Source organism: Kwoniella europaea, chromosome 1, assembly GCF_036810445.1.
Source record: "Kwoniella europaea PYCC6329 chromosome 1, complete sequence".
In the NCBI taxonomy this organism is placed as follows: Eukaryota; Fungi; Basidiomycota; class Tremellomycetes; order Tremellales; family Cryptococcaceae; genus Kwoniella; species Kwoniella europaea.
The window spans coordinates 12,123,661-12,148,795 of NC_089487.1; the positions used below are offsets into that span (position 1 = coordinate 12,123,661).

A 25,135-nucleotide genomic window follows, 5' to 3' on the forward strand; every position below is an offset into this window, starting at 1 on the left:
CGATATATACAATGAGGGTTGTCCCTTTTCTTCTTTCTCTGCATATCTATCATTTCTATCCCCATACTTCTCTAACCCTCTATCTCTCTGTCTCTTGCGAATCTCGAAATTCCATTTGATGTTTGAGTGACTGTAGATACTGGCGTCGTAACAATCTACGAGTTGACACCTCCTAGGGCTTTCCCTCACTCACGTCCCTCATCCTTCCATCGATCAGCGGACAAACAATCGCCAGATCATCGCTCAGACTCTCTAATTCTTTCTTCTCCTGATTGACCAATAAATCATCATCGGCATTTTCAGCTGGTTTAGCAGGCTGTGATCCTGGTAAAGGTGTTGGGGCTCGGGATTTCCATTCGCCTGGCATGTGAGGGGTAGCTTGGCGATGTTGACGCATTGCTTGACCAGCCTGGTATATGACCGTCAGCTTTGCTCCTCGTGAAGAGATCAGAGATAAAGCAGATTCAAGTGAAGATTGCTACATATTGAGTTGTAAAATGAACAACTTACAACTTCATCAACACTGCTCATATGTTCATGCTTAGCCACATGTAATGCATCCCTTATAGTCCCCCAATCATGCTGTACGACATGTCGACGAAGTACACCCCAAGCTGAACTTGCCGATCTCTCAGATACAGGACTGAGAACACCATGATGGGAATTAGCCAAGTTGGAATTGGGCGATAAGAAACCTTTATTAGATTGGGGTGACGACGAAAGGGATGATGAAGGTGAATGTTGATGTTGAGCTCTAGCTCTTGATAAGACTTTGTCCGTTCGAGATGATAGGTGGGCTGCGGCGGCTGATTCTAATTGTTTGTGTCTGAATATATATGATGAGCCTGAAGTACACCACATCATCTGTCAGCCCATGTCATCATGAATCGACGAGTGAAACAGTCTGAAAAACTTCGACTCTACTCGACCTACCCAATAAGAAAGATCGGAGTATACTACTCATAATCTGTCCATTCTCATCATCGACAATATACTTCCTATCTTTCAAGTCCGTAAATCCATCATAGCCTAAAGCCATGTACTCTCGAGTAATCTAACACCAGCAACCATCAGCTTCTGTACGCACCTCGGTATGAGATTGAGATTCGCCGCTTGACATACCACTCTGTAGACTTTGGAGTTATCTCTCTTGATCTCCTCGCCCAGTTCCAGTTTCTTCTGCTTGACAACCACTCTCGTACCATCATCCTGTTCTTTGAAATCGACAAAATCCTGTGAATTTTCGATTTCATCATCACCATCATCCTCTTCCCTTTTAGGTCTTTTCGTCTTATGTATGGATATGATACGTTGATTGGGCGGTCTAGTATGATCCCATTTTACCGCTAGACCAGAGACGATGGGAAACCTTCCTTCTTGCGATGGCCATTTCGACAGAGCCGATTCGAGCGTATCCCATATGCCCGCTCCGTCGATCTGAAGTCAGGTCGATGTAAGCTTGGACATCATCGATTAACGGAGACAGCTTACCTCGATGCAAACTACTGGATCTTCAAATGGTAATATCTCTGACGTACGATCCAATAAAGTATCAGCTAAAGCCATTTCCGATCAGGCTATTGAGAGTATCATAGCTCACCCAAAATATCACCCAGGGTTATCTTTCCTGGGCCATACTGCGAGTCTCCTCTTAATGTCCCACCACAAATGATAACAGCATCCGCGCATTCTTTGTCTTCCCCATTACCGCCATCCAAAGGAGGGATGTTACCGTTAGAGGGTGTATTACCAGTACCGTTACCGTTCTTGTTCTTATCTAACATACTTTCCGCATAAGCATGTAAAAGCACATCCGCAATCCAATTACCCAGACCATTTTCCTGCGTCCTAACGATTTCTGATCTAGCATCAAATGGCGATAAGGTGAAACACACAGGTTTCTGGATCGCTTCTGATACAGAGGCCAATAATGAATTGACCATCGTATCGAAGGATTCCGATGATGGTGAAGAAGGTAATACATATAGATGTTTTCCCTTGAGGGAAGTGATGAGATGTTTACGGATCGATCCAGGTTTCGTAGGTGTTAGTTCGAGTGATGCGGACGTGAGATCTCTAAAGTCGGTTCCTGATTTGATCAACCTGTCCCATTAAACATCAGTTCTTTCCGCATGAGAACAAAGAGTAAGAGGATGGTGTGAGCTCACCTCACACCTTGGTCCTCCGTCGTTCCTGGTGCGTCATGTCGACCGGAGTATCCTTCCCATGAAGTATGACCTTTACCGATCTGTACTTATCCGCTTAGCACTCGTCAATATCACCTACCACACTTGTGAAAAGGGCACTTACATAGTAGATATGGTCATGTCCACCTATCAATAGATCCACACCATGCTCATTCTCCACTCCTGCCTTGTCAGCCACGGCTCCAAGCTCGTTACACAGTTTGATATCGTTGGGTACCCTACAGTGCGTAAGGGCAATGATGATGTCTACCTGGTGCAGTCCACTGGGATCACGGAGCTCTTTCGATAGCTCCAACGCAGTCTCTACCATTGGTCGATATTTGAATGTCTTAGGCCATGAAGGTATAGTAGCGATCCAATCCCTGTGAACCCATTAATCAATAATTGCGAAGATCCATTTGAAGATATCACGTACTGCTCGACCAAGCCTATAACACCTATTTTCACTCCGCATCTTTCTGTTATCCAGTATTTGTTTAGCGTTTCGGGTACTTGACCAGTCTTCTCATCTATGATATTCGATAAGAGCCATGGGAAGGTGGTCGACTCGATCAACTTGGTCAAATGGGGATACCTTTTCGAGATTCATTATGTCAAGATCAATCCTAACCTCAAAAAATAAGAAGAAGACCAGATTTGACAGTTATAAGTATGTTGTGTAGTCTCACTCACCCAAAATCAAAATCATGATTGCCCACACAAGCTATATCCAACTCCAGCGCATTGAGCAGCGGTACCATATGACTTCCTCTCGATATACTGCTTTCGACCGAAGGGTTGAATACATCTCCAGCAAACAACACTAATCCATCTTTCACTGGTTCTTTATCTTTTCCTTTTGTCTCTGACCGATCTGCCCATTTGTCTCTCTCTGAAAAGAGCAGCTGGGCGAACTGAGATACGTTGATGTGTTGTGGATCGAATGAGCTTGTGGGTGGTGCACCGGGTTGTGGGTTGTATTTCTGAGATACACGATAGACGTCGTTGAAGCATAGGATTGGTACGGTAGGCATATTGTGCTATTGTCAGATTTGAGAGATGCTCTGACTCAGTATATCATGATTCTGTGTGAGTGAGATGTACAGGGTATGAGTATTGAGCTTGAGCCGATCATATCGAGTGGAATCGTGACCACGCTCTGACACGTGTGAGGTCCATCACGTGATCTGGCAAGTGGGTGGTTGGGTGTTTCAGATCCATCTCCAACTGTACTTCAACGCATCATCATACTTTGAAACGATACTTCCCATTGAGGGAGTCGATTGGCAAGGGTGACTATTGCGATGACCAGATCAGTCTCTCTACGGAAGAAGGAAGGCTGAGATGTCAAAAGGATGTTGCTATATTGGCGACCTGGCGCTTGAATGAGTCATAGGCTCCTGACCTCCATTGAGATGCCCCACCCACCCAGATGTCCGACTCACCGGAGATAAATCTCCTCTTCGGTCAGCTGCACTGTGATGGTCCCGCGGAGATGTAGAGACGATCGAGGACAAGATCATCCCAAGGCATTTTGTTCATGTTGAACACGAGGATATGACGAGGATCGCTTTAAACACGTGTCATCCGTTCCGGACCCTTTCACTCCGATATCGGAAGTAGGTAATTTAACCGTTCATCCCAAAACGATCCTTCCCCACCCCACCCCCCTTCTGGGGAATTACGCTTTCACTCCATAAATGGGAAGTCGACGCAATACGAAAAAATCCATTAATGGAATTATCCGTCATCGGACTGGATTGATTGATCGATCGACATTCCTCTCTTCTCCTCTGTGGGATGAGAGTGAGGATGATCCAAGTAACTCGTGACGATGATGATATTCAATGGCCGGTCCCGGTCCGGCGAGAATTGAACTGTTACAAAGATTTCGTTGATGTGCTCCAACTCCAATGGTCTTTTCAGCACGGGGATAAGGATATATAAACATCCCACTGTTATCGCATTTCGACCTCAGTTCAATTCACTCCAATTAAACACCTCTATTTACACTTCACCAAAGACATTAGACAGAACAAGCAAACGATTCCAAAATGGTACACGCTCCTGAGATAACCGACTACATCAAGACCCGAGCCAAGGCAATGGACGAGGTATCAGATCAAATTGATGAAGTCAACTTACTCAAACTTAAACAAAACGCTAAAGCTCAACTTGAAAAGAGTCAACAGGACGATAATGACTTCGAAGGTGAAAGTAAATTCGATAGTGAGAAGGACAAATCGGTTTTTAGACAATATGAAAATGCTTGTGATAGAGTAAAGAACTTTTATGCAGTGAGTTTACAATATCAGTTCAAAAGACCGTCAACGCCACCTCTCATAGAAGCATCATACTGATTCGTAGGTCCAATTCAACAGGAACAACACACCAAACAGACATTGGAATACAATTTACGTATTCGAAAAGAATTCAGAGAGACTGTTAGAGCACGAATGGTGAGTCAACATCATCACATTCAATCGATAGTTCATCGTACTGATGTTGCTGTAAATAGGGCGTATGGGAAGCACTCGAACTACTCAATACTCTAGTGGACGAGTCCGATCCCGACACCTCTGTCCCTCAGATCGTCCATGCCCTGCAGGCAGCAGAGGCAGCAAGGAAGGATGGCAAGCCAGAGTGGATGCAATTGACTTGTCTCATACATGATCTGGGTGAGTAGATCCCGCTACTTTGAAACCGATCGACAGCTTGACTGATATATATGGTATCGATGTTTTAGGCAAATTACTGTGTTTCTTCGGTGCAGACGGTCAATGGGATGTAGTAGGCGATACATTCGTAGTAGGATGTAAATACGTCGACGAGATCATCTACGGTCCTGAGAGTTTCAAGGAAAACCCAGATTATTACAATGAGAAATTACAAACGGATTTGGGTATTTACGAGGAACACTGTGGGTTGGAGAATGTCATGATTAGTTTTGGACATGATGAAGTGAGTGACTATAAACGAAAACTCGTCAGACATTGAAATGAGTGTGAATTCTGATATTTAACCTTTGCATCGTTGTGTAGTACCTCTATCACATTTGCAAAACCCAATCGAACTTGCCCAAAGAAGGTTTATGGATGATCAGGTGAGTTTATTGCGATATCGTACCTTTTCTTCCCATTATGGTGCTGATTTGTCTGGGTCACATCTGCGCAGATACCACTCGTTCTACCCTTGGCATCGAGCAGGATCAAACGCCTACAGGCATCTCATGGTAGAAGAGGACGAACAAGCTTTGAAAGCTGTCAGAGCGTTTAACCGTGAGTAACATCCGTCAACTGTATGGTATGTCATGGAATTAGTACCTGATTTTGCCGATTTGATTCGTAGCATATGATCTCTACTCAAAATCTGATGCTCCACCAGACGTAGATGAGTTGAAGGAATATTATCAAGGCCTGATCAAGAAATACTTCCCAAAGGAGATTGAATGGTAATCCGAATCCAAAATTTCCGTCATATCATATCGTTGAGATGTGTTTTTATAAATAAAACTAAATAAACAAGATTGAATTGGAATTCTTTCTCTCTTGAGTTGTATTATCGTATTTTCAATACTGTATATAGAGATAAGAAGTGGACATGATAATTAACCAAACAGAAGTGATGTATGGACATTTCAAATATTCACTATCGTATTTACACTGCTGCTTCCATCTAATTACAGTCACGTATCCGTATGCGAAATGAGTGTGACATGCGTAACTTGGAGCAAATTCATACTCTACTAATATATCGTATCTGGAAATCGATCTACGATTACTACATGATGTTAATCGTTACCCGATAGAGACTTGAGATTATCAACCAATCATTAAGCATAAGAAGAGGAAATTCCTGTTGGTTTTGAGTGTCTCGTGCTCATGAATTTACCATACAGTACACTACGATGATCATAAAAGTTACAGCAGGAAGAATGAGTTTTGGAGAGAAAGCGATAGAGAAATATACACAAAAAAAAAACTTAAACTATCCTAGCCAGTAATAACCTGACCATACTATACGATTCTACATTCGTTCATCCCAAGGATCCATGACCAGTTCCATCCATCCAGCTTCTTCTTCTCCTTCTCCAGTTCCATGCTCCATATTCTCATCCATGTCCATCCCTGCATCTTCCTCGTACCGATCTCCCCCCTGCTCCTCCTCTTGCTGTTCCTCCAGCGAATCCAATTTGCCAGTTTGCCAATTATACCCTACCAACCCTACCAACTCAGGATGCACATGTTCTTTCACCCTATTTCGCTCCATAAGTAATCTTCGATGTATCTCAGTTCGTTTGGAACTTAGTGGGAAAGAGCCATTTTCACGTTCCTGTTGTTCCTCTTGGTCGAGTGCGATTGTTGTTGGCCGAAATTCTTCACCTAAATCCTCAAAGGATCTGTAATTCTCGAGATGTAATGGTGCCATCGGTAGATCGAAGTTGATGAAGAACTGGTCACTATATACAGTTTCGAGTTCAAGTGGGAATCGAATATTCCTTTTATTCGAATTTAAGAGACGTGTCTGGAGTTCGGGCAATTCTGATGATTTGACGATTCCCTACATTTCTTCATTAGTCTACTAATGTACCTTTGTTCCAGCTGAGAGAAGCTGAAGCAAATGACTTACCCATAAAGAATGATTATAGGCTCTTCTAGAGATCTTGAGTGGATGCCAAGTGAAATTATGGAAATAACCGTTATTCTAAATTATCCAACATAACGTCAGCTCATTGTCCAACAATCTACCTGAGCAACTCACCACTCGCAGACCTCTTAAGGCACTTTCACGGTCCTCGAAATCTATCTGAGCAGCATATAGAGAGTGGTATTCGAATCCTTTGAAAACAATGATCGAGAGCTATACATCAAACCCGATCATATATCAGTACTTCTTTTCATACACACCCCTGAAGGAACATTTAGGAGGTTGTACAATACGATTGAGGTGAACTCACAATCTTCCCACAAGGTCTGAATATACTCCATAAAGAGGTTTTCATCTCGTCCATCCCAATGAACGCTTGAGGTATCAATCCCGTCACTTGTATATTCGTTTCGCTGACACCAGCTAGATGATCTTCGAATAACCCCGTTGACCGATTGAGACGTTTGTACGTCGTCCAACCGAGCAGAGGTCGAAGGGAGTGTCTATCTACTACGATGTACGCAGGAAGTGGTTCATTGTTAGCGGGAGGTGTGGGTGAACGAGTCAATTCCGGAGTTGAAATTTCAACCTGGTGATCCGAAGGAGAATCTTGCCCGGTTAGTGGGTTTGGGATACTATCATATTGGGTATTTTCATCTTCAATACGACCTGGTACCGAAAGATCATCGTCCTGCAAATCTTGAAGGGATTGAGATTCGAATGATGATGCATGGAAAGTCGAATACCCCCTGATTGGTACAGGAGCAGAATGAGGGAATCGACGTGGTGCATTTGTATTGACGGGTTCCAAGTTGGATCCGGTCAATCGAGGACGGGTATGTGGTCGATGGGAAGAAGAGGGCGAGGTCTCACGAGGACGTTTCATTGTGCCGCTGCAAGATGAATTGAGGCTGGACCACGGTGTAGCGGTGTTAAGACATGTTATCCTTTGGAAGGATGAGTACAATTGAAGAGGAAGAAGAAGAAGAAAGAAGAAGGACTGGTCAGTCTTATATCGGCTCCGATTGATTGATGTTAGGTGGTCAGTGCGTCGTTTTTGGGATTGCCAAAGGATGATTCGATCACAGCGAACGATGAATAGAGATACATGAACAGTACAAAAGCACAAACTACAGATGACAACAGACATAATGGATATAAGATACAACTCACAACGGATCTATCTCAGATAGAGGACAACGATTAAATAATACGCCTCCAATATGAGGGGACCACACCATCTACCAATTATTCTCTTTCACTATCTTGGCCTGTTCCAATATAAACCTATTCTCTTTATATTTCTGTTCTGCCGTAGGTGTCTTGAGGTATTTCCATCCCAATGATGCACCACATGATGCGCAGAGGAGATCGGCACATGTATGTGTGCCAGTACTATTCACAACGAAACTTGCTTCAGTCCAGTATCACTTGAATGGAATGAAAGGAGTATGATAGCTCACATCAATTTACGTTCTTCCTTCTTACCTAAATTCGTGTTAATTGTGGAATTGATCAGACTGGTCACGAACGATCCCCATCATCAGATAATTCCATGCCCTCAGGGAATGGATGCCATAAACTTACAAAGCTTTGCCTGACCCGCCTGTGAATCCCTTCGAACACAATTCATCCTGTAAAGCAATAACACATGAACATCCTTTACAGCTGAACACGGGCTGGTCCGAGGGTAAGTAATGTAGATCCTGTTTAGAGCAAGTCGTGGATTCTTTTGACATCGTGACTCGTACCCTGCATCCGTTCTGTCCAAGGCAAAGCGGATATACTCGATAATATGTAGATTAGATATGACTAAGTGGATGACATATATGGAAGCGGGGGATCGTCGGAGTCCCGTTGGTTTTTGTTGGTTCAACCGGTCCGAGGATGGGATGAGAGAGGTGATCGATGAGCGTGAGGTGAAAAGCAAGCTTCGGAATTGGTTAGAGCGTGTGTAACCGGTTGGTTGTTCAGGGCAACTGTACACGATCAAGAGATAAGGTGGGCTTGTAATCGCTCATTAGGAAAATGTGATGTTTTTCTAATCGGTGCAATTTACTCCCGTTAGATGGATTTGTAATCCAATGATCCCCTCCCCAAATAAACGAAGTGACACCCACAGATTAAAGGTATTCCGCCCAATTTCCATTTCCCAAGTCCTGTTCTGATATCTTTCCTTTCTTCCTCCTTCTCTTCTCACCATTCTTACAAGATACCCAATCAAAATCATATCATACCAACATGCCAGCCTTAGCTAGCAAGGCACTTCGACCGACCCTCATCGCACCTCTGGTGAGGGGTACAAGAGGGCACGCAGTGGCCGTCGATCCACCTTACCTCCCTCCCAACCCCTCTGCCAACACCTCATCTCAAGCTAGGCCAAGATACGTTGATGGAGATGTCAGACACGATTGGAGGAGATCAGAGATCCAGAAGATCTTCGATGCGCCTTTGATGGAAACTATCTATAGAGCTGTACGTTCTCTTTTTCAACTAGAGCACACAGACGATGAGAGCTGATCAAATTGGAATAGGCAACTGTCCATAGGATGCATCAGGATGCTTCGAGGATCCAATTATGTACTTTGATGAACATCAAGAGTGAGTGCTTACCTGTCCGGACAGCAACGGGACGCTTTTCCCTTGATCTTACTAATCCGTTTGTACCTACCTATGTTCAGCCGGTGGATGTACGGAAGACTGTAAATACTGCTCTCAGTCATCATCCTACAAGACCCCAACAAAAGCATCAAGGTTAATCGACATTGAACCTGTGTTGAAAGCTGCTAGGGAAGCTAAGGAGAATGGTTCAACGAGATTCTGTATGGGTGCTGCCTGGAGGGATTTGGCGGGTAAGAAGAGTGGTTTCGAGAAGATCTTGAAGATGGTCAGCGAGGTTAGAGGGATGGGTATGGAAGGTGAGTGGAGATCATGGACAACCACGATCCGGTCTAGTACCCCAATCATATTCGTGACAAAGCAGAGCAAGGTGTATTGACAGATTTTGTTTGGATTTGTAGTATGTACCACACTAGGTATGCTCTCGCCAGACCAAGCTCGACGATTGAAAGAAGCTGGTTTGAGCGCGTACAACCACAATCTTGACACTTCCAGAGAATTCTACCCAGAGGTGAGCTACAAATCGCATGTACGTGTCCTGATATCGAACTGACATCGCATATCTATGAAACAGGTCATTACGTCTCGTACATACGATGATCGATTGGCTACTATCGAAGCAGTACGAGAAGCTGGTATCTCAGTTTGTTCAGGTGGTATTCTGGGTTTGGGAGAACAGGACGAAGATAGAGTGGGATTGATCCATGAGGTCTCGAGGTGAGTTGACGTATCTAAGATGAGTGTAGCCCAGCTGACAAATGAATTTGAATGTCAGATTACCACAACATCCCGAATCGTTCCCTGTTAATACGCTTGTTCCTATTGAAGGTACTCCATTGGAAAAGAATGACGTGAGCTAACGCATGAAGGAATGGCTTGGGCGATTAGCTGATGATATGTGATAGCCTGTCGGAGTCCACACTGTCCTCCGAACCATCGCTACTGCCCGTATAGTTTTACCCCGGACTATCATCAGGTTGGCTGCCGGACGACACACCTTCTCAGAGACCGAACAGGCTATGGTAAGTAATCAAAAATCATCGATGTGCATACCTCACCATGCGGGGTTTCTCACATCGTCACATTAAAAAGCTAACTGATGATCACTCTCACAGGCATTCATGGCAGGAGCCAACGCGATCTTTACCGGAGAACGAATGCTCACCACTCCATGTTCAGGATGGGACGAGGACAAAGCGATGTTGGGTAGATGGGGTCTGAGAGGTCAGAGATCATTCGAAGATTCAGAATCGGTATCTACCACACCGATGATGACGAAGGAACAACAAGCTTTACACGGTGTCAGCTATTAGGCGATCACATGTGGACATAGATTTTAGATCTACTGGTTCAAACAGGATTTGAATTTCTAATCAGTTGGGGACATTTTTTGTATATATGCATTTAAGCTAAGTCAATTAAGGTGAGACATATACTCACGGTCTTTGGTGATACTGATAATACTTATGTACGATGATGAACGAAATTCTGATTTGGACTAAAATAGATGATATTTGATCGAGATTAGATCATTACCTGCCTTTCTCACAAGTTTCGGACGTTTTACTACTTGCTGATATGGTACCACTCGTACTGACCGATGCATGAAGCTGGCTGAGGATGAAAAAATACCATGCATACGAGGTTCCGCTGCTTTCCTCCTTCTATCCCTCTCTTTTCTTTTCTTTTCTCCTCTTTTCCCTCCCTCCGTTATTTGTTTTATCACCACATCTGCAGAAAGACGCTGGCGTCTTCCATCACCATCCTCTCACATTCCTTTATCCGACCTCAAAGAACCTAATCCGAGAAGACTAGAATCGCAACGGATCTTCTCAGCTGGGCTAGACGCCTTCGATAAGCATCATGCGAATCTTTCAAAACGGGATGACCGTCTCCCCCTTCCTCATCCTAACTTTGGCAGTACAAGCGAGGAAGAATCACGACGAGCCTGATGGATATGGAGATGATGGTGGAGAGTATGATGCGAGCTCATATTCTGAGGATAATGATTTAGGATTAGGATCGGGATATGGTACGAATGGGTCAGGCGATCAAGGTGATATGGGATATACAGGTTCAAGTGAGAATGATGGCTATCAAAATGGAATAAAATGGATTTCACCCTCTTCAGGAGATATACTACCTTCAGGTCAAGCATTGACTGTTACCTGGTGAGCCAAGCAGCAACAAGAGCAGAGGATTTCTTACTGACATCCAAAGTTTGGATGACGTAGGAGTTCACCTCAACCGATCTATTCACCTTCATTCTCACTATGCACTTCTACTTCCGGTACATCCACGGCAGCAGATTGCGGCAATGAGAGTTGGCCTAACGTGAAGGATAATGAAGATGGTACTTATTCCGCTATTGTGTGAGTGGATATTCAATCATCCAGGGGAAATTATCCTTGCATACAAATGAAGAAAGGCCAGGCCAATACGGAGGATTGATACTGATATTGTGTTGAGACAGGACGATGCCGGTCATCTCGCAGTCTATCGAAAAACTGTATCTTTCAATGAATAATCCAACGAATAAAGGAAGGACGTTCAACTCCCCTGTCTTTGGGGTGGAAGGGGATAGTGGTGCACCTAATGGTGAGTATATATATACCTTGAGTCGTGTCCGAATCAAAAAAGCTGATGCTGAACATGGGTTGCTTCCTTGTTATTACAGCATACGTCGCTTCCCCCCTTAATCCTACCACCGCTGTGATCCCTACGTCCATGCCTACTGACAGTTCCCTTTCTCTCACCAATGCGATAGGTGATGAGCTCGCTGGGACTGGGACTGCTTCAGCAACGATTTCAGTATTCACAAGTCCCCTGACACTGGGTAGTACAGTTGCCATACCCACTTCTAGCAGTACGGTCAAAGTCAAGTCCACTGTGATGAAAGGTATAGCAAGTAAGTACAGGTCAATCGTATTCTTCATTTGATCCAAAATATAGCACTGAGCATTTCTCATCGATATCGTCCTTAGCCTCTCTTACGCCCACAATCATGGCAACACCGACCATCTACTCAAACACGCCGACCATCCAAGCTCCTCTCCAAGCTACCTATTCCTACCCTTTCTCTTACACCCAGCCCACCCAACTCAGTGCCAATGCCAATGCCAATGCAAACCCCAATGCAAACAACATGACAGCGAACGAACAACCTAGTAAACCCAATATCAAGGCTATCGCCTTACCTATATCGATATGCGGATTGATCCTCATCGCCGCATTGATATTTTGCACTAGATCTAGGGTATTCCGAAAGACGGGATTGGGGAAGGATGTGGAGAATGACTGGCAGAGTGTTATCAAAGAGAAAGCTGCTGCAGCTTCTTCCCTTGCTGTTGCTCCTTCGGAATCCAAAGGAGGAGTGAAAGTCAGAGAAAGGAAAGAGGTTGTAGCAGACGGGGTAGGGGTTGTGCCTACTTTGGGATATAGGGGAAGAAAGCATCTACGCGAATATGAGAATGGAAGGAGTTTGAGCAGGGAAGAGAGATTTACGCAAGTACCTAAGGTGGTTTATGAGAGAAGAGGAATTAGGAACCAACGATTTATGTATGATGAAAGTGATAGAGGAGGGGGAAGGGATAGAAGACATAAGCATAGACATAGAGAACGAAGAGAACGGGAGATAGAACGAGAACGAGAACGAGATGAGTCGTATTACACTTACCCCTCAGACAGATCCAGAAGGTCTTCTGCTCGCGATGACTACAATAATGGTAGTGGGAGATCGAGAGGATATTATTCGACTAATCGACGATCATCAGGTGGGATAGGAGGAATATACGATCGAGAATACCCATATGAGCAATCATCAAGATCGTACGGCAAATCGTCAAGTGGTAGACCATCAATGGCACCTAGAGAATCGTATTGCGCTCCTCTGTCCAACCCTTATGATCCACCTACACCTACCAAAAGAACGAATAGACCTTTACCTGAACCTATCATTCGATCATCTACTAATTCATCTACTGGATCGAATATGTACGACCATCACCACCAGGAGGAAATCATGATGCCTCTTCAGAAGACACTGCCTCATCTAAGTGGCGGACTGAGAGATGATAGGGATTTACCATCGAACGTTGGTGGAGGTGGAAGACGGGAAAGGAGAGGAAGAGGGGAGAGCGGAAGAGACAGAGAGTTTGAGAGTGATACGGAAGCCGGATGGGAGATGGATTTAGCTAATCAAGGGTGATATGTTACTGGGGAAGAAGGGATGGGGGAGCTGTATGAGAGTTTGAGAAGAGCAATTCAGAGGGGATAATGGGATAACACCATTATGGAATCTCATAGTTCAAACGTTATGCATACCGTATCGATCGATTTTTATCAATCTATCTTCCTGATACAAATGGACATCATTGAAAAGAACGTCAACTTAGTACACGTACATGACCCTATTGTATCGTACCGTACTGAACCAGACTTTACAGCAAATCCTGGACGAACCAAGGTTCTCAGCGCTTAACAAGTTACCTACCTCGAATGTGTGTATTCGCGAACGGCTCATTGGCCACGACCCATTTCCGTACTATATGTACTATTCCCAACGCCCATTCCTATCTCCCACGTCACTACCTTTCCTAACCTTTCCTAACCTTTCCTAACCTCTTCTATCACCTTCCTCAACTCCACTTCCGCTCGTTGTCTACTCCCACCCAATTTCTCTTTCATTTCCAGCCCCCAGAACACCACTTTCCTAGCTATCATCGTTAATTCCGTATGTCCTTGTGCTAGCCAGAGTAATCTCTTGGATGCTTTGATCAACGGGTCATTTCGTAATCGACTCTGAGTCATGTAATCTCCCAATGAGGAATTGAGATTATCCACTGTGAGTTAAATGAACCGAACGGGAAAAATGATTAACCGACCGAGATGACAATGTACAGTCCATATCAATTGACACATCACAATTGAACTTAAACAGAAATGATGATACTCACCTATCCCTCTGTTGAGAACTTTGACCAGCTCCACCGAATCGACTATCGCACTTCCAGCTCCAGCCCCACAGAAAGGCGGCATCCCATGAGCTGCATCACCCAATAAGACTACCTTTCCCCTTCCTGCCACTGTTTTATTCGTACTATACATCTGAAAGCCTTTTCTCCGAGGCCATCCATCGGAATTTTCAAGTTGGCGGAGGAACAGGGAGTGAATGGTAGGCTCACAAGTGCATTTGGACAATTTGGTGCAGTAGGATGGTTCGAGCCATTTGGAAGGGATTGTCAGAGCCACGTAGACTGATGGTTTGGCTGTATTGGTTTTGAATATATCAGTATCAGTATTGGTATCGGTATAGTCAGTGTTAGCGTTAGTGATGTTATCGATTGGATTTTCTATTCTTCCACTATCTTCGTAAATACAATTTTCAGATCGAATCTCATTGTTTACCTCATCGGTATCTTCATTAATTCTTTCGGCTATCTCTTGGTTACTCAAGTATCCTTTGTTCTGTTTATTTTTGCTTTGATAACCCAGAGGAATCATTGTAGCTGAGAATGAGTCTCCCACAATTGTATTTATTCCATTTTGGTCTTTACACCAATCAAGTACTTCAGGTGAAGTATATCGAGAATTTATGATCGTCCAAGGTAATTTCTCTATCAAATCTACCTTCGTGTGGGGATATAAAAGCTGTCGAGTATGGGAGAACATTCCATCTGCACCTGTGATCACACCAATCGAATTTAGCGAGTGGATCGAACCGGCAGTGTTCGATCAAGGCTCTACCCAAAGGTTTCACTTGGACATACCAATGATCAAATCCACTTTGAACTTTTCTCCATTATTCAGCACCACTTCGACTGCTTCCCCATTTACTATTTCATCAAGCGATTGAAGCTCTTTGCTATATTCCACTCTATCTTCATCGACCCCATCCCTCAAGATTCCCATCAAATCTTCACGTTCGATCATCGGTCTCACACCTGGATCACGTACTGTCCTCCACATAGCCTCACTTTTATAATTACATACCGTCAAGCCATCATGATAGACCGGTATGGTCGATTGGGCTTTTTGGAGTTTGGTCAGATCGGATGGTGTGAGGATGTCTTTGAGGGCTTGACGAGCTGCCTATCGTGCCACATTCGAGTACAGTACGATCAGTATGAATGGGCTTGGATGAGGCATCAAGGAGATACAAGTCAAAGAGAAGTACGGTAGGTGGACTCACAGAGGATAGATGGATTGGATAACCTAGATCTATCGATGGTGCTATTCTCGTCAAACGATTGTGAGTTATCAATCAACACAACACTTCGATATGTACTCGTACTGCACACGACACAAGGTTTCCAAAAAAGGAGACAACCGACTTACCTTGTTTCTTCTCTATGATTCTATAGCTTATCAAACCCTTCCGGTATATCTCACTCCGTTTCAAAGCATATACAAAACTCAGACCTGCTATTCCAGCTCCTACGATGAGAATATCCAATTTTTTGGCTTGGGTATTATCAGTATCAGCGTTAGCGGACATTATCGCAAGAGCCTGAGTGTATATGTATATACCTGGTTATTATGACTATGGTTATGGGTATGGTCATCGTCATCAATCAGATCGAACCTCATCAACTCTAACTATACACATCCGGTAGATAGTGGATTGTGGACTGTGGACTGTGGACTGATATGCAATGCAGGAGCATCAATGGAAGGATCAACCATTCACCCTACCTTACTCTTTATATGAAAGGATACTTAATGAACGGATACTTAGAGAAACAGATCGGATGAATCCTTTCGTCTCTTACTCCTTGATGATCCTGGGTGCAATCATTCGCCACACGGAAAGACTACCAGCTGGAGAACGAACATCGTTAATGAGCAGATATCATCCTTCATATCCTTTGACAATCAGTCCATGGCATGGTATGCTTGCATGTATGATATCAGTACAATAGCGTCGAGTCCACCTGTCAGTAACGAAATGCACATTGGGAATATCAAATTCATATATGTAATCATCCTTGAGGGATGGACAATAATTAAGCAGGTGAGAATAGCAAGCCAAGCAAAGCAAAATCAAATCAATAAGAGAAAAAACGCAACTGTCATATCTACCAATACCTTGACCTATCCAGCAATAACAACCATGACCTCTATGACCTCCTACCCCTTCCTACAGGCCTCCAGTCGATAGTCTTCCCTCCAGTCCTCTGAGCAGTCCTGAGTGGTCTGACCAACGCACCCAATTCTGAAGCTCGGGAAGTATCAGGATCAGATGATGGGTCATAATAGTAATGCGGTAAAAGCGGATGACCCGATGCGTCCTGTAATCGAACGAAAGTATAGTCAGCATTATCTCCCCCCGAAGTTATGAACGAAATGGGTAAACTCACTTTACCGTGTCTCTCTACTTTACCAAACATCCTATTTCCTTCTAACGCGTCGTGAATCCAGCTGGACCAGATCTTCTCTGAACCATGTTCTTTCAGACTTGGTTGGGACTGTGGTAGATGAGAAGACAGAACAATCAGTACAAAGTCAATAGCTTTGTGTTATGTACAAATACAATCATACTGTATAAGCAAGAGTAAAGGACTCACCTCTAACATGTGTTTGACCAAATCTGGTAAACTCAATTTACTAGAACCCGAAAAGACCACGGTCGAAGCGATAATGGCAGGTAGATCTAAATCACTTGGTACAGGTGGCGTTACTACAGGTGTGTTGGCTCTACTGCCATGACCATGACCATGACCATGACCATGACTGGTATGCGAGATCGATTCGATCCGTTCAGCTTTAACTTGCTTTTCTTCTACTTCTGTTACTTGGGCGGTTATTGGTTCGTCCTCTACTTGGGGTAAAGGTGAATGACGAGGTTCGGAAGGTGGTGAAAGAGGAGATGATTGTCTAGACTGTCTATCTTCTTCATCTTCTTGGGGTTTCTGCGACTGCGCTTGTATAACTGCTTCAAATGACTGAGGTTGTCGAGGTAAGACGACTTCTTCGGGCTCTGAAAGTATATCGTCATCATCCATTTCCATAGGCGCCATGGGTGGACTCGAAGGAGGCATCGAGCTACCCATTCCCATTCCCATGTCCATCCTCAGACTTTTGACTGGGCTGGAAGAAAACAGCCTTTCCCTCTCTTCTTCTTTCTCTTGGGGTTGTAATCTGACTAACACTTTACTTCCGAAGAAATCCAACTCCACTGACTGCGTTGAAGACAGTGTCAAATCGAATTTCTGATTCTGTAATAATCTCACACCCCTCTTCTTCTTGGTGATCTTCACTTTCATACCGTTTTGACCGATTATTATTATCCTGATGGTATTTTGTTTAACTAGTTCGATAGCGGCATGTACCCTCGAAGCGTGAGATGCATCTTTCGATAGATGAATCACTCTACTTTCATTCTCAGGATGATCTAAGAGGTTAAGGAGGTGCGATGGGATAGTAGATGAGAGGGAAGAAGAAGACGATTTGGCGTTAGATTGTGTATGTCGGTGTCTACCGAATATCAATGTCATTCCTTCTTCCAATACCAACTCGTGATCGAATTTAGCTTCTGGTACTTTCTGTCGTTGAGAGTGTTTCGTAGGAGATGAAGAACTCATCATGAGTCTTCGGTTGGGTGATGATGAGAAAGCCACGGTCGATGTGGAAGGTGTTAACGGTCCACCTGATAAGACCCTGATAGGTGCTGGGACGGGAACAGCGGTGTACTTGATGGGATGGTTGTCTTCGATATCGATATCGGACGATGGGTGGGGTGTCATGTACTTGTGGTGTTGGGTGATGGACACGCGTTGACGTTTGGCTGATGTGGGTGTAGCCATCCTTGATGGGATGCGCTTGAGGGGTTCGAGGGGGGTTGAGTGGGATGACATTGGTGAGGTGCTGGGATGAGGTATGGGGTGTGAGTCTGCTGAATGGAAATGGGAGTGAGAGAGGGAAAAGGGATCAAGAAGGAGAAGGAGATGAGGATGAAAAGTTCAAGCAGGATGGTGTATGGTGTCAGACTGTGTCATGTTGAGAAATCAAAAAGACGAGTAGTACTGGTAGTGAGTGATTTCTGCAAAAGAGAGACGCGTCCCAGCGCACGGTCCCAGTGTGAACATTACTCGTACTAGTGCCATGACGGGTAGATCACGTGACGCCGTACCTCATGACTAGAAAAATCAAAAGAAATCAATCAATCGCCGCGGTCGTATCGAGGGGTGTGGCGTGTCCTTTCTCAATCAAATATGAAGGAGCAGCCTCATTTGCAGAAAGCACCCCAGTCGAATCGCAAGTAGTGTAGTGTACATTTGCGATCCATGTCTGTCACAAGTATATCGGTATATCTGTACAGATAGGTATAGTATAGTAGCATTGTAGAAATAATCGAATGCAACACCTAAAACACCTTTTTACCCGTTTCATCGGTCTGCTCGTTCGGCTGTTCGACCACCTGCCATCCGTCTTTCTTCAAGACATCTAAGGCTCTGTCGAGTTTCTCTGAAGGCACAAGGATGTAATCTGTAGGCCTATGATTTTCCCAAATGCAAGACATAAGGTCACATCAGTTGAATATAGATGATTGAACGATTGTCCAAGTAATCTAAAGCAAACTCAGTTGACTTCACTCACCACGTCGATATCGCATAGATGTTGATTTCGGCTGATCTCAGAGGTGTGAGGAATTCATGTAGTATCCCTGTCAAGCCTATGATGTATTGGAAATCATCGTGAACACTCATCATCCAGCCCTACGACTGCACTCTACACCTGCATATGTCTATGTAGGTCTCCACAAACAACGTCCATATGATAGTATCACGCCCTTTACTTCACCGTCATTCCATCGTTTCCCCCTTGCTTATCTCCTCTTTCCCCGCTATCCAGCTAAACAACAGCTCACTCACCAATATACAGCGGTCCCCTGATCTTAATAGCTTTCCAAGGCCCGAACCACCTCCCAGCATCACCATCACCCAGCTCCTTCAACCCTCTCACTTCTCCATCTACCACCATGCCTTGCTCACCGGGCGGTAGGGCAGCTACGACGCTCACTCCAGCAAGTTCGCGAGTGACGCTAAAATAGGGGTATTTTTCGTACAGGTTCGGAGTGAGGTGAGGGATGATGGTGAGGGGATAGAAGAAGGTGTATATTGGGAGTGGTTGGGGGATCAGGTGGAGGACGGACATCAGTTTGTTGATTTTTCGATCGCGAGGTTGAGACATTTTGATGGATTTGGTTTGTGTATGAGTGCGTGGGCGAAGGAGTTTGGTTATCAGAGATGCGAGGGGGATTCTGCAACTGCATATATATAAATATATACCTATGCCATCCAGCAGCACGAGAATGATCTCTTGTTATCGCAAAAGGCAAGATCCTCAGTCATTCGTCATGGGATTGGCGTAGATAACCGAGCACAGATAACCGATCAAATCTCTTCCCATCTCAAATCTCAAATCTCAAATCTCAAATCTCATCTGTTATTCGTCAACTATCGCTTCATTTCATCAGCACTCTAATCAACCATGAGAGTCACGATCGCAGTCACCTCATTACTCTTCGTGTCGCTCATGACAGCCTCACCTATAGAGGTACAAAATGCGTTTAAAGGGATATGTCCGAATTTCGATGTGAGATGTGTCAAAGATGGAGATTGGAGGAATCCCATAGGCAGGATCGGACCGAAGCGTGAGTAAGAGCTATCTCATATGAGTACCATGACTTGTCACGGTATGCACCGTGTGATCTGCGCCTATCTCGTCAGGACGAGTGACATCTGGTCGCTGCATCGAGGGAGGGGTACAGGTGGATTCAAGGTTCAACTGACAAAGCCGTTCTTATCCAACATTTAGCATTCTGCAGAGAAGGAGTAAGATGTAATCAATGCGAACAGTCCAAGAATACCAGAGAGTGTAATAGGACGTTCAAGGAATGTGAAGGGCAATGTGAGGCTTATGGGCCGATACCATTCTGAAAGAAAGTGAGATGGTTGAGTCGGAAGATAACTTGTGCGGGGGGAGGAGACGAGAACATTATACCGCGGCACACGATGAACATCGACACCATATCACATACCGAACAGCACCTCTGATACCATATTGAACATAGGAATCAAGATCAACGAGTCAGACTGATACTTGGACAAACCACTTATTTCGATCCAGCCTGATTTATTGTCTATACGTCACATCCTTCAAGATTATATCTCAATCTGAGACATTCCATTCCTCGTTCACTTCTACAACGATCATCCAACAACATCGACTTTCTTGATTCCTAGTCAAGCGATTCAACACTACATATAATCATGTATGCAATCTCATCTCCTAACTCTCCTTCACTCACCCTTCTCAGCAAAACAAAAGCAGGTTTGATACCTACTCACCAGTCCCGGCGACATACCAACTGAACCCAAACCGTTGATCGGCTTTTCATCTTTTCGACAATAGACCCACTGGTAGATTTCAATCTCGCAAAATGCATACTTCAACTTTACTTTCCCTCTTACCCCTCCTCGCTGGAATAGGCTCCTCACCAGCCATGGCTCTACCCCACCACCAACAACAACCGAAATTACCTTTACCCGCTTTACTTCGTCGACAAGCCCAAGGGCAAGGGGCATTAGACCTACCTCCATCTCTCAACATGCCCACTGCTTCTCTATCTTCATCGATTACAGACGATATACAACCCACACCTGTACCGGTGGATCTACCATCTTTATGGCAAATCAATACTATCCCGCAAACTTTGCTCGCTCAAGCACAACCACAAGAGGAATCAGTCACTTCTTCTCCTGCGGCCTCTGTAACTTCCAGTGGGGATCTGTATGTCCAGGATGCAGAAGATTCAGAAGTCACTCCCACGCCCACAGCTGTGAATATGGCTACAGTGGAATATCAAGGTGATTCGCTGTTACAGCCTACCTCCATTTCCATGGCTATGGCAGGAATGGATATGAATATGAGTACGAACACAAACACGAATATGGACATGGACATCACGGCCGCTGCGGCTGCGGCCATTACTTCGATGGTCGGGAACTTACCTTCGGGCATTAATGGTAATAGTGGAACTATCACTTCTTTTGCTAGTTCTACCTCAACTGTATCTTCCCCAACGACTAGTTCGGCTGGTACAGGAGCTTCAATGACATCGATGGTATCTACCACGTCTTCTTCATCCGCCATAGTCTCTGCAACAGCCACTGTAGCGGAAGCTGCCGGTATCACTTCTACGTCTACGTCCACGTCTACATCCATTGATACTTCCCCGACTCCCTCGACCTCCGCCTCGGACGATAAGAGCAAGAAGATCAGATACAAGCATTGTTCCGATACCAAAGGTACAGTCACTGAGATCAAAGTGAATCCATGCGAGGGTGGTAAAGGAACTATATTAGATCCATGTCATTTCCAAGCAGGAAAGTGAGTTGATTTCGGTATCTCATCTCTCTCTACATAACTATCTTGATATGTGATAAAAAATAAAAAAAAGACGGACGATCACTGATGATACTGTTTTTCGTTGTGATATGATAGGAACTACACTATAACTCTCACATACGTTTCACCTGAGGATTCAACTTCACCCCGAGCGAACTTGGTAGCGAGAGATAAAACTATGTCGGATGGTCAACAGCATTTCACTTATCCCGGACAATCATTTGTGAGCCCGACTTGGTGTTTACTCTCAATCCATCAATCATCAATGAATGTTGATATCACAAGTATGCTGATTTGTGTCTTGCCAATGGAATGGTTAGGACGCATGCCAATATACTTCATGTCCTATTACGATTCAGGAAACTAAGAGTTATACATATGAGTTTGTGACTACGAATAATGTAAGTCATTATATTGTCCCCCCACTGTCCATCCTGATACACTATACCACCTTACCCCGCTCGTTGATTGTTGCGTTGATATACATACTGATACCGACTTGGGTTTATGCTGGTACAGCGGTTCGATCAACTTACATTCAACATGACCAACGGCCTAGATGGCGATTCACTCATGTGTGCATATTTCCCTGTGACTTTGTGACTGTCAACCATGACCTGTGTTTCATGCAATATTGTTCACTGATAACATCATTTGTGCATCATCAGTATGCCAAGTTTAGCAGGTAGAAGTATGGGAAGGAACGTCCCTTTTGGCGGGTTAGGTGCTAGGTGGTAGGTAGGTGGATTGTAGATATTTGTGCTCAAAAAATAAGAGTTGAACGTGTGTGTGATATTTATGAGATGCATTACATTACATCATGATATCACAACAACTGGAATTGCTCGAACCAGTCCCTTCATCTAATCAGACTTTGTGTTCCCTACCCAATGTTGAATACTGTATACCAAATCGGTCTGCCAGTCATATTGTTTCCACGATCGATCTTGTTAGTACAGGGGGTCGAGTACGGCAGAGTAATGCTTTGACATGCATATCCCACCCTTTAACTTGGATTATATATCAATACAAAAATATACTTGAAACCCCCACAAAGAAAGAAAATCCAATAAACGGTAATACCGAGAATTCATGAGCAACCAAACCAATGGAATGATCCTTCTAAATTTCTTTCCATCCACCACCATCGTTACCACTCAACATTTGGCTGACTAGTCCTAAGCCAAACACAGTCACATGGGCAGTAGCGGCCATACCGAACTGGGTTGTAAAAGCATATGCAAATGTAATCAGTAAAACATTACTCTGTACGTCTGTAAAAGATGAACGAAATATCAAGGAATATCTCACTCACCCCTCTGTACAATTGTCTTACACCGGCAAACCAACCTCCTTCATCCCTTTCACTCATCTTCCTCTTCCTTCTCACTCCCGTTTCTTCCTGTAATATCCTCCATATAGCTTCTACGATCCCTACGTAATTCTTCTCTCTTAACTTGACAATCGATTTCATCTCTTTGTGCTTGACAGAACCTCCTTTCGATCTCGACTGTAATTGTAATCTTTTCCTAACGGTTTCGATGGGTAACAAAACCAGTAAGCTAGACAATCCCAAAGATAGGTCAATGAGACTATAGGTGATAGGAGAGAAATCAGGTGATATTTTGAATTGTCTTTCGATAATTAACGGTATACTCAAAGTGAGTAATGGTCGAAGGGTATGTTCGAGTATAGAAGGTAATAAGAGGTTTTGATGGAAATATAAATTGGAAAAACCACCTTCGTTCTCTATAACTTGTTTGAAGATCGTTACGCTTGATGGAGTACTAGGGTGACTAGTAGGTAAAACGATCAATCTCGTTCGGATCAATTCCAAAGGAGAAAGTAATAGATGGGTAAAAAGGTGAGAAGTAACTTGGAGTGCTAAGGGGATAGCTGGATTGGGTAGGGCACTAAGTGAAATATCGAGATTGACCGGTGAGTTGGGTGTAAGTATGAGTAAGAACGAGTGGATGGATGGTTGGAGGATGTTAGATAAGAATGAATGAATTGTGGAGATTAATTGGGATTTCCAAAGACCTGGTAAACCCTCGGAGGGAGTATAGCGAATTCGGCGGATCATACCCCATACACCGTTACCGCGGGATACCTCTGGGTCGTCGTTGAGAAGCCAAGATGGGTGGACTAGGTGAGGAAGCAGGATTAGTAAGATTCTTAAGATCGTTTTGGACGGGATAAGATAGGTTGTATAAATAAAATCTTTCTACATCTCAACGAAGATAAGGGAAATTTAAGGTAAGTGGTATTCTGACAACAATACTCACGATCAGGTAGATATCCCGAGGCATCTGTTTCCACCACGATCTCAGGGGGAGGAGCGAGTGGTGCAGGTGGTTGAGCAAGTCGATCTGAGAAGTACATATCTGCTTCTTCGGGATTACTTATCTGCGGTGCGGCGTCCGTCTTAGCTCCAGGTCCTCTCATGGTAGGTCCGGAGGGCAACTCACTTGATCATCCTGCAGTTCGAACTGCTCCTTTTCTCTTATCACCTCCACATCCTCGTCTGGTGCATATCTCTTTCTAGGTCTATATTCGACTTGTAATAATGTTTTACCCACTTCGAATGGCATGCCCATCGCTGTTGTGAGATATTCAGAAAGGAACAAGTTGAACGGTCGACCCATCATCGGTATAGCTAGGTTCTCATCGTCTTCCACTGCTGCCGAGAACGACGATGGGACGTGGGACGGTGCAGTTGGGTTGGGAGAGGATGAAGAGGAGGATGGAGGTTGAACGGAGGGTGGGAGGAATACCCATTCTTCAGCTGGGGGTGCTATGGGCGTGTTCGTGTCAGCGACAAAGGTCATATGTGGGATATGATGGGATATGCTCACTGTACAAACCCCTGACTGACTGGGGACGTGATGATGTGCTCATGCTTGGGTGATTGTCGAGTCGACGCTATCTGATATGCTATGAGATGTAGTGGTCAGTTTGAACGATGTTGATGACGATACTCACTGTTGTTGCCACCCTTTGTACCCACGAGATGGGAGGGATGAGATGACGACGGGATCAAATTGCCAATGGATGCCGCGTTGAAATGTCGGCCCTCGAATAATATAACCCATTGGAATTTTGTTGTTGTATATCATCAACTTGACAACGACACACCATATCATCACCATAGACCACCTTGTCTAGCTCTCACACCCTCAAAAACCATATCTAGATACTTGCACGAGATCAACAGACGCCTAAGACATCTTGCTGCCTTTGCTCACACACATCACTCGACACTCGACACTCTC

General features: G+C 44.3%; 11 protein-coding genes across 11 annotated transcripts; 4 read left to right on the forward strand and 7 right to left on the reverse strand.

The window, feature by feature from the left end:
- Window positions 1-172: 172 nt before the first annotated feature.
- Window positions 173-3,220, reverse strand: V865_004613 (uncharacterized protein; the record flags this gene model as incomplete). Its single annotated transcript, XM_066228391.1, has 10 exons — window positions 173-409; window positions 511-845; window positions 934-1,054; window positions 1,123-1,437; window positions 1,492-1,529; window positions 1,601-2,103; window positions 2,169-2,248; window positions 2,311-2,569; window positions 2,623-2,781; window positions 2,880-3,220. 10 exons carry the CDS (start codon window positions 3,218-3,220, stop codon window positions 173-175), a joined length of 2,388 nt encoding a protein of 795 aa, XP_066084488.1.
- A 1,020-nt stretch (window positions 3,221-4,240) lies between these two features.
- V865_004614 (uncharacterized protein) lies at window positions 4,241-5,641 on the forward strand (the record flags this gene model as incomplete). Its single annotated transcript, XM_066228392.1, has 7 exons — window positions 4,241-4,483; window positions 4,568-4,645; window positions 4,705-4,864; window positions 4,933-5,147; window positions 5,228-5,289; window positions 5,361-5,464; window positions 5,535-5,641. 7 exons carry the CDS (start codon window positions 4,241-4,243, stop codon window positions 5,639-5,641), a joined length of 969 nt encoding a protein of 322 aa, XP_066084489.1.
- Window positions 5,642-6,212: 571 nt separating this feature from the next.
- On the reverse strand, window positions 6,213-7,719 carry V865_004615 (uncharacterized protein; the record flags this gene model as incomplete). Its single annotated transcript, XM_066228393.1, has 4 exons — window positions 6,213-6,746; window positions 6,816-6,890; window positions 6,948-7,046; window positions 7,144-7,719. 4 exons carry the CDS (start codon window positions 7,717-7,719, stop codon window positions 6,213-6,215), a joined length of 1,284 nt encoding a protein of 427 aa, XP_066084490.1.
- A 355-nt stretch (window positions 7,720-8,074) lies between these two features.
- V865_004616 (uncharacterized protein) lies at window positions 8,075-8,572 on the reverse strand (the record flags this gene model as incomplete). The annotated part of the gene is made up of 3 exons (XM_066228394.1): window positions 8,075-8,228; window positions 8,297-8,353; window positions 8,421-8,572. 3 exons carry the CDS (start codon window positions 8,570-8,572, stop codon window positions 8,075-8,077), a joined length of 363 nt encoding a protein of 120 aa, XP_066084491.1.
- A 502-nt stretch (window positions 8,573-9,074) lies between these two features.
- V865_004617 (biotin synthase) lies at window positions 9,075-10,765 on the forward strand (the record flags this gene model as incomplete). Its single annotated transcript, XM_066228395.1, has 8 exons — window positions 9,075-9,308; window positions 9,368-9,434; window positions 9,515-9,751; window positions 9,854-9,963; window positions 10,027-10,169; window positions 10,228-10,303; window positions 10,358-10,474; window positions 10,568-10,765. The coding sequence occupies 8 exons, from the start codon at window positions 9,075-9,077 to the stop codon at window positions 10,763-10,765; spliced, it is 1,182 nt and encodes a 393-aa protein (XP_066084492.1).
- A 550-nt stretch (window positions 10,766-11,315) lies between these two features.
- On the forward strand, window positions 11,316-13,728 carry V865_004618 (uncharacterized protein; the record flags this gene model as incomplete). The annotated part of the gene is made up of 6 exons (XM_066228396.1): window positions 11,316-11,623; window positions 11,687-11,824; window positions 11,926-12,050; window positions 12,130-12,360; window positions 12,437-13,655; window positions 13,710-13,728. The coding sequence occupies 6 exons, from the start codon at window positions 11,316-11,318 to the stop codon at window positions 13,726-13,728; spliced, it is 2,040 nt and encodes a 679-aa protein (XP_066084493.1).
- A 329-nt stretch (window positions 13,729-14,057) lies between these two features.
- V865_004619 (uncharacterized protein) lies at window positions 14,058-15,948 on the reverse strand (the record flags this gene model as incomplete). Its single annotated transcript, XM_066228397.1, has 6 exons — window positions 14,058-14,293; window positions 14,408-14,719; window positions 14,942-15,133; window positions 15,221-15,542; window positions 15,643-15,683; window positions 15,789-15,948. 6 exons carry the CDS (start codon window positions 15,946-15,948, stop codon window positions 14,058-14,060), a joined length of 1,263 nt encoding a protein of 420 aa, XP_066084494.1.
- A 622-nt stretch (window positions 15,949-16,570) lies between these two features.
- Window positions 16,571-18,307, reverse strand: V865_004620 (uncharacterized protein; the record flags this gene model as incomplete). Its single annotated transcript, XM_066228398.1, has 3 exons — window positions 16,571-16,741; window positions 16,811-16,918; window positions 17,018-18,307. 3 exons carry the CDS (start codon window positions 18,305-18,307, stop codon window positions 16,571-16,573), a joined length of 1,569 nt encoding a protein of 522 aa, XP_066084495.1.
- A 509-nt stretch (window positions 18,308-18,816) lies between these two features.
- Window positions 18,817-19,643, reverse strand: V865_004621 (uncharacterized protein; the record flags this gene model as incomplete). Its single annotated transcript, XM_066228399.1, has 3 exons — window positions 18,817-18,946; window positions 19,050-19,125; window positions 19,325-19,643. 3 exons carry the CDS (start codon window positions 19,641-19,643, stop codon window positions 18,817-18,819), a joined length of 525 nt encoding a protein of 174 aa, XP_066084496.1.
- Window positions 19,644-20,895: 1,252 nt separating this feature from the next.
- V865_004622 (uncharacterized protein) lies at window positions 20,896-22,601 on the forward strand (the record flags this gene model as incomplete). The annotated part of the gene is made up of 5 exons (XM_066228400.1): window positions 20,896-21,845; window positions 21,960-22,086; window positions 22,184-22,264; window positions 22,383-22,462; window positions 22,532-22,601. 5 exons carry the CDS (start codon window positions 20,896-20,898, stop codon window positions 22,599-22,601), a joined length of 1,308 nt encoding a protein of 435 aa, XP_066084497.1.
- Window positions 22,602-22,985: 384 nt separating this feature from the next.
- V865_004623 (uncharacterized protein) lies at window positions 22,986-24,761 on the reverse strand (the record flags this gene model as incomplete). The annotated part of the gene is made up of 5 exons (XM_066228401.1): window positions 22,986-23,084; window positions 23,179-24,008; window positions 24,149-24,269; window positions 24,332-24,657; window positions 24,719-24,761. 5 exons carry the CDS (start codon window positions 24,759-24,761, stop codon window positions 22,986-22,988), a joined length of 1,419 nt encoding a protein of 472 aa, XP_066084498.1.
- Between the last annotated feature and the right edge of the window lie 374 nt (window positions 24,762-25,135).